We start from the raw sequence: 12839 nt of genomic DNA, 5'->3' as shown, positions 1-12839 counted from the left end.
CATGTCCCTACAAAGGACATGAACTCATCCTTTTTTATGACAGCATAGTATTCCATAGTGTATGTGTGCCACATTTTCTTAATCCAGTCTGCCACTGATAGACATTTGGGTTGGTTCCAAGTCTTTGCTATTGTGAATAGTGCCGCAATAAACATACGTGTGCATGTGTCTTTATAGCAGCATGATTTATAATCCTTTGGGTATATACCCAGTAATGGGATGGCTGGGTCAAATGGTATTTCTAGTTCTAGATCCTTGAGGAATCGCCACACTGTCTTCCTCAATGGTTGAACTAGTTTATAGTCCCAACAACAACAGTGTAAAAGTGTTCCTATTTCTCCACATCCTCTCCAGCAACTGTTGTTTCCTGACTTTTTAGTGATTGCCATTCTAACTGGTATGAGATGGTATCTCATTGTGGTTTTGATTTGCATTTCTCTGATGGCCAGTTTCAGTTAACTTGTTAAAGGTGATGGTAGTTGCAACCTTGTATTGAGTGACTGCTGTGTGCCTGACATGTAATTGCTCATCTTACACAGTAATTCCCATTTGACTAGTGAGGGAACTGTGTGGCTAATAGTGTCTTTGTCAGGTCTGCCTCACCTGTGGATACCTCAACATATGGGTATGTGACAACTATCAACCAGTCTTCCCCCACTGCTGGATATTCATGGTTTCTTATTTTCTGCTATTATAAAAGAAGTAGTCACTATTTTTGCATGTTAGTCTGTGTCTTCATTTCACATTGTTTCCCAATAAAGGTTACTAGAAGTGAATATTTTAAAAGTTTTGACACATATTGCCACTTGCCTTCCTGAAAGGTTATGTCAATTTACAGGGAGTGATTAATTCTAATGGGAGGGAAAGCAGAGAAAGGGAGTGACATTTCATAGAGGAGGTGACATTTGAGCTGGATCCCACAGGATGAATAGGGCTTTGCTGGAAGAGAGGCAGAGTGGACTGAACCTTCCAGACAGGAGGAGGAAGTGAGAGCAAAGGCTCCGGGGCTGGACAGAGCCTTTGCCTCAGCAGAGGCCGTGTGTTCCCTGTACTTATTTGCAACCAGAAGTCCTCGTCATTTACTTATTTTGTAATTGACAGGAAAGATAATCAGAATAAAGCCACAGAGAGAGTTAAGATTCTCATATGTGACTCTGCCCTTTCATGTATTTAGAAACCAACTCAAATGATAACTTTTTTGAAGTTCTGAAACATGCATGTTAGTCTATTTCTTTTTTCCTTTTCCCAAAGGAGGGAAAAATACCCCGAGGATTCAGTATAATTGGGAAACTCATCAAACCTCTCTGGTCCCAGCTGCTTCCCTGAATGTTAAGGACAAGAGCAGCATATTTGACATTGGTCCTACTGTGGATAGGATTCATCACCTACCATCTTTTAGTTAAATGCAAGGAGAAGGTCATTAACTTTTTGTGTTTAGCAGGATTTATATCCATTTGCTTGATAAAATCGATGAAAGTAACTAAAGCCTATTTTTAAACTTGGGATAAGTACCAGACACTAGGGAGTCAAGTTATACAGTAAGTAGAGCTGTAGCCAGATTTCAGCCTTTATCGGAGCACCGCTGTGTCTGTAGTTCTCTCTTTCCGGGCTAGAGCGAGTGCTGAAAGCCAAGGTGATAAAGGTGACAGGGTAAGGGAGCTGTTCTGAGCTGGGGGAGGCTTCCATATGTCACTTTGTACTAATTCTATGATTGCAGCTTGAAATACAATATGGCCAGTAAGCCATTTCCCATCATATTTTGAAGAAGACAACTTATAAATTAAGAATTAAGTTAATAAAATATGTCTAAAGCTGCCAAAGTACCTCAGGACAAATAGGATTTTGTTTTTGCATCTGATATGTATACTGCTACTGGGAAGATTTGGTATATCTGGCATTCATGTAGCTTATACAGTGTGAATTTATATTGTAAACTTATATTTTCTCAAAAACTTAGAAACAGGCAATGTGGCATGGTAACAGAACAACAGGGTTCACCCAGAAGACACGGGTATATATCCCACAGTGCTATTTTGCCAGTCAAGGCCTTTCTTTCTGTAATTTAACTTATTAAAAGGAGGAAGCTGGCTGGGTGCAGTGGCTCACCCCTGTAATCCTAGCACTTTGGGAGGCCAAGGTAGGTGGATCACTTGAGGTCAGGAATTTGAGACCAGCCTGGCTGACATGGCAAAACCCCATCTCCACTCAGAATACAAAAACTAGCTGGGCGTGGTAGCGCACACCTGTAATCCCAGCAATTGGGGGGCTGAGTGAGGCAGGAGAATTGCTTGAACTCAGGGGGCAGAGGTTGCAGTGAGCCAAGATCATGTTACTGCACTCCAGCCTGGGTGACAGAGTGAGACTCTGTATTAAAAAAAAAAAAAGAGATAGTATGAATTTACCTTAAAACCTTACCATGAAATAAAAATTAGGGAATTAGGGAAATGTGAATTACAGATTGTTTTAACATAAATTGTGGTGTGTGTGTGTGTGTGTGTTTCTTTTTTTTTTTTTTTTTTTTTTGCTTTTAAGGAAGTATAATACAGGTTAAGTGTCGCTTATCCAAAATGCTTGAGACTAGAAGTATTTTGAATTTGGGGTTTTTCAGATTTGGGAATATTTGCATTACATTGGTTGAGCCTTCCTAATCCAAAAATCCAAGATCTGAATTACTCCCTTGGAGCATTATGTTAGCATTCAAAAAGTTTCAGATTTTGAAGTATTTCAGATTTCAGATTTTCAGATAAGGGATACTCAGCCTGTAATAGGAATAGATGAAGTGATGAAATAATCTGTTGGACCAGATTTACTTGACAGCTAAGAAATCTTTTTTGTTTGTTTTTGAGATGGAGTCTCACACTGTCGCCCGAGCTGGAGTGCAGTGGTGCCATCTCTGCTCACTGCAAGCTCCGCCTCCCGGGTTCAAGCAATTCTCCTGCCTCAGCCTCCTGAGTAGCTGGGATTACAGGCATGCACTGCCACGCCCAGCTAATGTTTTATTTTTAATAGAGATGGGGTTTCACCTTGTTGGCCAGGCTGGTCTCGAACTCCTGACCTCGTGATTCGCCCACCTCGACCTCCCAAAGTGCTGGGATTACAGGCATAAGCCACCGCACCCAGCCAGCTAAGAAATCTTTATCATGCATTTAAATGGCTTTAGACACAGTCCAACAGAATTGCTGTGGCCACTCTCCCATCTGTCTCTTGTTCAGCAAATGTCTCCTCAGAAGGCAGTCAGCAAGTGGAAGTATTTATTCCTTATTACGTCCAGTGAAGCCTTAAAGGAATCAAGAGTACTTTCTTCTTAAGGTTCTTGCAATCTATTAATTAGATAATGTATATAAAACTCCTAACACTATACTGACACTTCTTAATGTTAGAAGTAGGAGGGAGAGGAGTTGTAATTTTTGCTTTATTATAATGATTGTGGTTGTTATTGTGGCTATTATTTTTATTATTTATATTGTTTTACAATTCTGATACTTATTTCCACCTTTCTAGACTTTTCTCCAGTCCTGTCAAAAGAATATGTAATATTGGAGCCTGTGTCCTAAATACCATTTATCTGTCTATGAAAGGGAGGCTAGAGTTTGATACATAGAAAATATGCAAATCTGCCCCAAGCCAGGCATGCAGCTCTCTGCTGAGCATAAACTGCTGGCAGTTAGGGTGTCCTTGCTAAGTGACAAACTTCGTCTGAAAGGGAAGCTCATGCCCATTCATGAAAACTTACTTCCTCAAAATTTCTGCATTAAGATAGTGAAAATGAGATCTTTACCAACTGCTCTTGGCAACTTAAAAGTTTCAAAATCAAATGTGAATGGAAGCCTAAGAGAAGGAAAGCCTTCAGTCTACAACCTAATGTTTCATTTCACCAACACTGTGTCTGCCTTTTAATTTCTTTAGATAATATTTTCAGACTAAAACAGGAAATCTCCTTGTTTAGATTAGGATTATTTGGCCTCTTCTTAAACACCCATAGGTTTCAAAATTTAAACCATCAGTTTGTTTCCCATTGGTGGTTGTGCCCTTTCTCTAATAGCATGCGCTTTCTTACGTATTTGGAGAGAAGGAATATTTTTTAAATAACACATTTAAAAGTGTAAAGTTATTTTATCTGCTTAAACTGCTTGCATAGGTTTTATAAGTCTTTTAAAATACTCAATGCAATTGAGTGTAAGAATTTAGGGTTAGTTTGCATTACTACTGAGGTTGACATAGTAAATCCATTTTTACTTCTGTTAATGAAAGTGATGCTATTCATTTTATATGGACTATAAAGTTTTGTCTTAGGAAAAAACATACGTAATTCTGGATTCTTTAATAAAACTTCCCTTACTGCCTACATTCCCAATTCTCTTCATTTTTATTATGCTCCAAGCTTTTATCACTTAACTTTAACTAGTACCTATGCACCCTTTATCACTTAATCTTCGCCTTCAATTATTTCATAGGTTTCAGTCTTAACTTCCTGAATTTACTGTAAGTTCCTTGATGACAGATAACTGCCTTATAGCTGGGGTATATTCTACAAGAATCTCAGTTGTGCTACACATAGTTGTTGACGAAGAAAGGTTCTAATCAGCATCAGTAAACTTCATCTGTTTGTATTACATTGAATGTCTTGATGCCACATCAAAATTAATATTAGAAATGTGCATCTACTTCTTCCCCAGGTTAACCAGCTTCGTGGCATCCCCAAGCTTCTGCAGCTCCTAAAAGTTCAGAATGAAGACGTTCAGCGATCTGTGTGTGGGGCCTTGAGAAACTTAGTATTTGAAGACAATGACAACAAATTGGAGGTGGCTGAACTAAATGGGATACCTCGGCTGCTCCAGGTGCTGAAGCAAACCAGAGACTTGGAGACTAAAAAACAAATAACAGGTAGTGCTTACTGAATATTGTAGAACGTAACACATTTGCACCCCAGCCAGATGCCTTACGTCATCTCTTTTTCTTAAGTTTCCTGGAGCAAATGATTGATGGGCTCATTGTTATGCTAGAGATGGCTTTAAAGGAACATGGTTACCTGCTGGCTTAGACTCCAGATTTGAGCCATATTTGAATTCCTTTTTTTTTTTTTTTTTTTTTTTTAGACAGAATCTTGCTCTATCACCCAGGCTGTAGTGCAGTGGCACAATCTTGGCTCACTGCAACCTCCACCTCTGGGTTCAAGCAATTCTGCCTCAGCCTCCCTAGTAGCTGGGATTACATGCATGTGCTACCACACCCAGCTAATTTTTGTATTTTTAGTAGAGACCATGTTTCTACTAAAGTTTAGTTTCACCATGTTCGCCAGGCTGGTCTCGAACTCCTGACCTTGTCCGCCCGCCTCGGCCTCCCAAAGTGCTGGGATTACAGGCATGAGCCATGAGCCACTGCGCCCAGCCTGAATTCCTTTTTTCTGAAAGGGAAAATGTTCTGCGGCTTTTGCTTGATATTCTTAATTAGGAACTCTATGCGCCTTTGACTAAATGTCTTTAAAACAACTTGACAAGACTCACTGTAATAAAAATTCTGCTTAAATTCACTAACAGCCCACTTTGTAGTTTAAGAACATGTAGGGTTTCACTGTTACCCAGGTGTCCTAAACCTTCTAAAGAAAACTGACAAGAACCACACTCAGTTGTTCGTATTATTTGCTCAATAACCGGCTTGCTGGATCTATAGAAAAAAAATGAAATGGAGAGTCACGTAGTATTCCCATGTGGAGAATCAATTTAATGAAATTAATCAAATATTAGAAGCTGTTTTTTCCAATCTTTCCATTATCTGGACTCCTCTCAGTACCACCTCCTTAGCTCACTGCAACCTTAAAGAAAGAAGAGTAACTGGATATGTTTGTTTTTTTAATTGTCTACTTCACACTTTTGTTCAAATACTGATTTGAGCAAATGTCTCCTTTTTATGCAATGAATTGGAGAGATGGACTAATCAGATAGAATTAAAACAGCAGTGTTAGTAATATGTCCTCTAAGCATGAAGAGAAGGGGCTAGTTTCATTTAAATGAACAGTCATATGATAAAAGAGAAAATGATTTATTGATGTTCCAGAAAAATCACGCTCCCTGCCATCACCATCAGCTCTCCACTTGTGCTCCCTGCACACAGTACAAAGAGTGAAGGAGGGGCTGGGTGCAGTAGCTCATGCCTGTAATCCCAGCACTTTGGGAGACTAAGGCAGGGGGATTGCTTGAGCCCAGGAGTTCAAGATCAGCCTGGGCAACACAGTGGGACCCTGTCTGTACGAAAAATAAGGAATTAGCCAGGCGTGGTAGTGGTGTGTGCCTGTAGTCTCAGCTACTCAGGAGGCTGAGGTGGGAGGATTGCTTGAGCCCAGGAGGTTGAGGTTGGTACAGTGGGCCATGATTGCACCACTGTACTCCAGCCTGGGCAACAGAGTGAGACCTTATCTCAAAAGAATTAAAAAAGATTGCAGGAGGCATAACTGAGTGCAATCATCAGTAAATTTTTATTAAATATCTTCAGTGTCTCAGAGATGTACATACAGTTTCTAATTTAATTATCACAAAAACCTTGGGTTTCTAGATATTATCAGGTGTTATGTCAGTTTTATAGATGAGGAAACAAATGCTCAAAGAATATATATCATAGAAGAGGTTTTTTTAAATTAACTATGTATAATAGTTGACAGTGTTCTGGTAAATACTTTTAAAGGAAGTACTCCACAAATACTGTTTTAAATTGAATTGAATATATTTTGCTCTTCCACCTTATTCATTTAGTTATACGATAGGTTTAATTTCTCTATAAAGACTTTGTCATTGTCTCTACTCGCTTTGTATCTTAAAATATCACATTTTTAAAAATTCAACATTCATGTTAGATTTGGGGTTACATGTGCAAGTGTGTCACATGGGTATATTGTGTGGTGCTGAGGTTTGGGGTACGAATGGTCCTGTCATCCAGGTACTCAGCGTAGTACCCAATAGATAGTTTTTCAACCCTTGCCCCCATCCTTTCCTCCCTGTTTTAGTCATCTTTATGTCCATGTATACCCAATGTTTAGCTCCCATTTGTAAGTGAGAATATGTAGTATTTGATTTTTTGTTTTTGCATTAATTTGCTTAGGATAATGACCTCCAGCTGTATCCATTTTGCTAAATATCACATTTTAAATTCTGATGTATTTTAATTTTATAAAACTATGTGAGGTACCATGCTACTCTCTCTACTCTCTCTTTTTTTTTTTTTTTCTTGAGATGGAGTCTTGCTTTGTTGCCCAGGCTGGAGTGCAGTGGCACGATCTCAGCTCACTGCAACCTCCACCTCTGGGGTTCAAGCAATTCTCCCTGCCTCACTCTCCCAAGTAGCTGGGGTTACAGGCACTCACCACCACGCCCAGCTAATTTTTTGTATTTTTAGTAGAGACAGGGTTTCGCCATGTTGGTCAGGCTGGTCTCGAGCTCCCGACCTCAGGGAATCCTCCTGCCTCCACCTCCCAAAGTGCTGGGATTACAGGCATGAGCCACCGCGCCTGGCTAGTACCATGCTACCCTCTTGCCAGCATTTTGTCATGTCCCATGAGGGATTTCTTTTCATATCCATGATTTGTAGTAAAATGCCTGTAGAAATTAAAAGTGATTCCATTCATTTAACCAACATTTACAGAGCAGCTTTCAGAGGTCGGGCACTGAGAATCACAGCCTAGGAAGGGTGTGGATTTGGGTTTTTTGTTGTTGTTGTTTTTGTTTTTTTAAAGGATGGAGATCTCACTGTGCTGCCTAGGCTGGTCTCCTGGGCTCATGAGATCCTCCTGCCTCAGCCTCCTGAGTAGCTGGGACTACAGGGACACACCACTGCACCCACATTGGATTTTGTTTCTCCATCTACTAGTTTTATAGCCCCTGGAAAAGTTCATCACTTACCTCCATTCACATAGAGCAGAGGTAAGCAAACATTTTCTGTAAAGGGTAAGACAGTGAACATTTTAGCCTTTGTAGGCCATACAGATTCAGTAGCAATTCTCAATTGTGTTGTAATGCAAAAGCAGCAATAGACAGCATTTCCTGATGGGGTTGTTTCATTGTGGGCCTTAAAAGAGGAATAGGCTTTGGATTGGTGTTTTGAAGGAGGATGAAAGTTATTCCTGGCAAAGTGAGCATCACTAGCAAGGCAAAGAGGCAGAAAGAAGCTAGCTGCCAGTCATTTAGAGGAAACATGGAAAATAGCGTGATTTGGAGTTAGGGTGCCTGGTAGTTAGAAAGCTTGGGAAATGTGTGTGTGCTTGCATGTGTCGAGGGAACAAGCCATTGAAGCACGGTTCCTCTTCTCCTGCATAGGCAATAGGAGACTAACGTCAGAGAACATTCTGTGATGTTGATTCCATATGAAACCATTCAGGCATCATTACATCAGCTATAGAGCTGATAAATGGAAGTTGATTGTACAGCACCCAGGATTTCTAGTATAAGCCAAACATCCCTCCTGGAGGGTGTTCATTACATGCTAATTGAACCGAACAGACATTTGAACATTTGATACAAATCCTTCTAAATTACTCCCTGTGGCTCTACTAATAGAAGAGCTAAATAAGGGCTTTCTGGGCCTCGGAAATAAATTGTTAACCTAATATAGACATGTTTATATCTTTGTTTAGAAACACAAAGAAAGTAAGTATATATGTGAATCTTACTGGTCTATTTCTTAGACCTTTTTTTTTTTTCTGAACCTCTATTATGTGTTGGTCACTAAGCTAGGGCTTTCTATTTTTTTTTATCCAGTTTCTCCTGACAACTCCATAAGAGGTGGAAGCATAATTGGTGATTTACATATGATCAGTATGAGACTCAGAGGGGTTAATTGCCCAAAGTTGTATAAATAGTAAAGTACAAAGCCCAGGTTTGAACCTAGTTGTATCTGAGTGTTTTGCTGTCATCCTGCCTACTTTTGAGGCACGTGATGACTCATTTCTGTAGTCTTTGAGACTCTCATCAGAGAGCTCTTCCTCGCTCCTGTTTGACCCTTCCTCTCTATTCTTTTTTTTTTTTTTTTTTTTTGAGAAGGAGTTTCACTCTTGTTACCCAGGCTGGAGTGCAATGGCGCGATCTCGGCTCACCGCAACCTCTGCCTCCCAGGTTCAAGCAATTCTCCTGCCTCAGCCTCCCGAGTAGCTGGGATTACAGGCATGAGCCACCATGCCGAGCTAATTTTGTATTTTTAGTAGAGACGGGGTTTCTCCATGTTGGTCAGGCTGGTCTCGAACCTCCTGACCTCAGGTGATCCGCTGGCCTTGGCCTTCCAAAGTGCTGGGATTACAGGCGTGAGCCACCGTGCCCGGCCCCCTCTCTTCTTGTCTCTGCCTTGGTTCAAGCTGTCTTCATCTCTCGCTCTACTCCTGCAGTAGTAGCCTCTTTCTTACCTGGCCGCTGGGATTCAGTATTGCACATCGCCAGACTATCCTCCATTCTGCTTCTAGTGTTGTCTTTCTAATAAACATACTGTCCCACTGTGCTCCCTGCTTCCCGTGAGATGAAGCCCGTACTCTGTAGTATCCCACACAAAGGTGTTATGATGTGAGCCTGATGATCATTGGCAGCAGGGTCTCCTCTCATCTTCTTCCAGCCTAAGTTCTGAAATCCTAAAGAACCTGCTGGTCTGCTCTATGCCTGTTTTCTGTCTTGGTGTCTGTCTCTGCTGCTGTCTTAGAGTGGAATCCTTTTGCACACTTCAACTGCCTGGAGAACCCGCTCATCCTTCAATAGTTGGCTCAACTTCACTTCTCTGAAGCATTTCAAATGCCATCCGTCCATACTTTACTCTCAGTTTCCTCCCGACTTTCAGCAGAATTTTGAAGAAAGGGGCGTCTCTGAGCCGCGTTTGCATCCTTTAATATTAAGTTGCCACTTCTGCCATGCCGTGTATTTAATCACAGAATGAGCTGTGGTGTTCACGTTAGTTTCTCAACAACTGTGGATGTCTGACCAAATGTGAAAAAGAGTCTTCTGGCCTGGAAATACCTAGAATACATACCAGTAAGAGAGTCAGGTGTGTTTTAAGATAAGACCTTCATTTTTCTAGCCAAAATATACAAAATGAACCATCTGTTTCTACACGTGCATAAGAAGTTTAGCATCACTGGGAACGAATCTAAACTCACTGACTTTCCTGACATTTCCAGTAGTAGCCTAGGATCTTCTCTTCTAATGAAAGAACTTTAGGATCAAAGACACCCCCATTCCCCTTACCCGGTGAGATTGTTCTTTCTCCCTTACTGAGTGAGTGTGGTAGTGTTCCCGTAATTGAAATGAGAACGGCACATCTTAGTCTCAGAAGTTCATCTTCAAGGTCACTGAGTAGTGAGCATTGGCTGGAGTGAGCAGGGATATACCTTGGATGAAAACGGACAAGTCATGGTAAGAGTGCAGCGGGGGTTCTTATCCCTCTCTCATTACATATGAAAGAGTCAGAGGTGATGGTCAGTGAAATGTGCTGAAACTGCGTATTAATCTCTGCATGTTTTGTGGAAGTACTTAATTGGATTGCTACATTTTAATAAAATACTCAAAATGTTTTGCTATAAAATATTATGTACTTTAAGTAATTGTATATTATTTTATTCTACATTCATAATGTATAACAAGGTACCCTGGGTTTATATGTAACTTGAAATACATGACTTTTTTAATAACCTGATATTCCAGGTAAGTTTTGCAAAATTTAGGTGAAAGGAGGGGTATATCTATGTAAGGGAAATTGTAAAAAAAAACAAAAACAAAAAACAAAAACAAAAAAATCCTCCCACTCTTTGACCACTTTGAAAACCACGGTTAAAAAGAACCAGTTTTCTTTCTTGTCCTTGTTCGAGTGGTCATTGTCATCATCTTTTCCTCCTCATTCTTTGTCACTGAAGATAGAGATTTATTTAATCAGAAAATTTGGAAGTTTTGCTGCCTAAGTGTTAAGGCAGATTTGTTAAATTACTATATTTTCTGTCCTAGAGGTCATTATTTTTATTTATTTATTTATTTATTTATTTATTTATCTTGAGACGGAGTCTCACTCTGTCGCCTAGGCCAGAGTGCAGTGGCGCTATCTTGGCTCACTGCAATGTCCGCCTCCCTGGTTCACGCCATTCTCCTGCCTCAGCCTCCGAGTAGCTGGGACTACAGGTGCCCACCACCACGCCCAGCTAATTTTTTTTTTTTTTTGTATTTTTAGTAGAGACAGGGTTTCACCGTGTTAGCCATGATGGTCTTGATCTCCTGACCACATGATCCACCCACCTTGGCCTCCCAAAGTGCTGGGATTATAGGCGTGAGCCACCGTGCCCGGCTGAGGCCATTATTATTAAACATGAGTTGTAATATCTAAGATCCCTTTACTGGTTAGCTATTTTTTGCAAACATCACAGTTGGCAATAAATTTCTGGATAATAGGAGTTATCATTGTCTCTTATAATTGATAATTATTCTAATTATATCCCTTAACAGTGTCCAGATCCCTTTCTTTTTGGCTAGAATGAGAGCCTCATGGTAGAAAATTACAGGCAGACAGACCATCTGCAACAAAGAACTATACTAGTAGACATTAAGACACTATGAATAAATTGACCAACAGTTAAAGATAAGATACATGAAAACCCAAACTGTAAATATTATATTAGGTAGTCCAGAATCTGATCATCGAAGGGACATCTCTTCAGAATCATCTAGTCCATTGGTTTCGTCATGCCCAAAACTGGAATCATTTTTTAAAAATATAAGTCCTGAACTCCATCCCGAGATTCTGGCTCAGCAAATTTGGGGCATGGCCCAAGACTGTGAGTCTGTTTTGTCACTGGGCTCATTTGGAAACCACTCGTCTAGTCTAACACTTTAATTTCAGGGTGAAAGCCCTCATCTACTTTCTGATAAGGGATAAGCTAATTTTTATTCCCTCCAGTGATAGAGCTGGGTCTTACAAGTAGTTCCTTCTGTTTTCTTCAAAGCTCTCTTAGAAGTTTATACTTTCAGTGAGCCAAAATCTCCTTCTTTAGAATTTCCACTCATTGGTTCTGGTTTTGCCTCCTCCAGTGATACAAAATGATATCTAGTTGTTTAAATTTGCATTTCTTTAGTTACTAGAGAACATGGATTGCTGTGTAGATTAGCTCCTAATATCAGTTGGTTCTGTGTTGTGTACCTTCCCAATTTTTCTACTGGTGTTTCACTTTTTAGTGATTTATAAGAACTCTATATATTAAGAATATTAACCTTTTATCTCATCTTGTACATATTTTCCCAGTTTGTAGTTGGTTACTCACTGATTTTGTTTGAGGGTGTGTGTGTGTAAGCATATGTAATCCTAAATCTCTACTGAACATCTTAGTTCTTTCACAGCTTTCATGCCACCCAGAAATTTGACAGGCATGACATTTCTATGCAAAATCCTATATTAGAAATTCTAAAATTATACTGAAACTTCCGAAATTGTATACTTTTGTAGAAATAACAGAGCATGCCAAGCTCTAACGGATATTGACTGTTGAAGGAAAATTCCACTCCCTTTGTTCCAATTAATCCTCTCTGGTTTTTATTGTAAGGTGTACTTTCCCTTTGAGTGCCCTGTGTGGTCCTTTTTAAAAGGAGGAAATGTCATTATGCTTCACGTTCTTAAGCTTCTGGCAGGCAGAGACTATTAATTTGTTTGCTTATTTAGAACTAAAGAAGCTTTTTTTCTTCTTCTTCATTTCTCTCTTCTTTCTAACTTGCTTTTGTAGCTTAGTAACCAAAATTCAACCTCAGACTTGCCTTTAAATTGTTTTCAACCACCTTCTGAGTTGTTTTTTTTTTTTTTTTTTTTTTTTTGAGACGGAGTCTCACGCTGTTGCCCAGGCT

The 12839-nt window shown here is 39.9% G+C and overlaps 1 protein-coding gene across 2 annotated transcripts in view; it reads left to right on the top strand.

Annotated features, from left to right (window-relative positions):
• PKP2 (plakophilin 2) overlaps nucleotides 1–12839 on the top strand; it is a 108320-nt gene that overhangs the window by 43125 nt on the left and 52356 nt on the right. For both annotated transcript variants that reach the window (XM_065524017.2, XM_005570540.5), the window contains exon 5: nucleotides 4677–4884. In XM_065524017.2, the coding sequence (XP_065380089.1) occupies nucleotides 4677–4884 (208 nt within the window). The remainder of the gene's footprint in view (nucleotides 1–4676; nucleotides 4885–12839) is intronic.

This window comes from Macaca fascicularis, chromosome 11 (genome assembly GCF_037993035.2).
Source record: "Macaca fascicularis isolate 582-1 chromosome 11, T2T-MFA8v1.1".
In the NCBI taxonomy this organism is placed as follows: domain Eukaryota; kingdom Metazoa; phylum Chordata; class Mammalia; order Primates; family Cercopithecidae; genus Macaca; species Macaca fascicularis.
The sequence above is the reverse complement of the archived record's forward strand: the minus strand, read 5'-3'. Positions and strand labels throughout refer to the sequence as shown.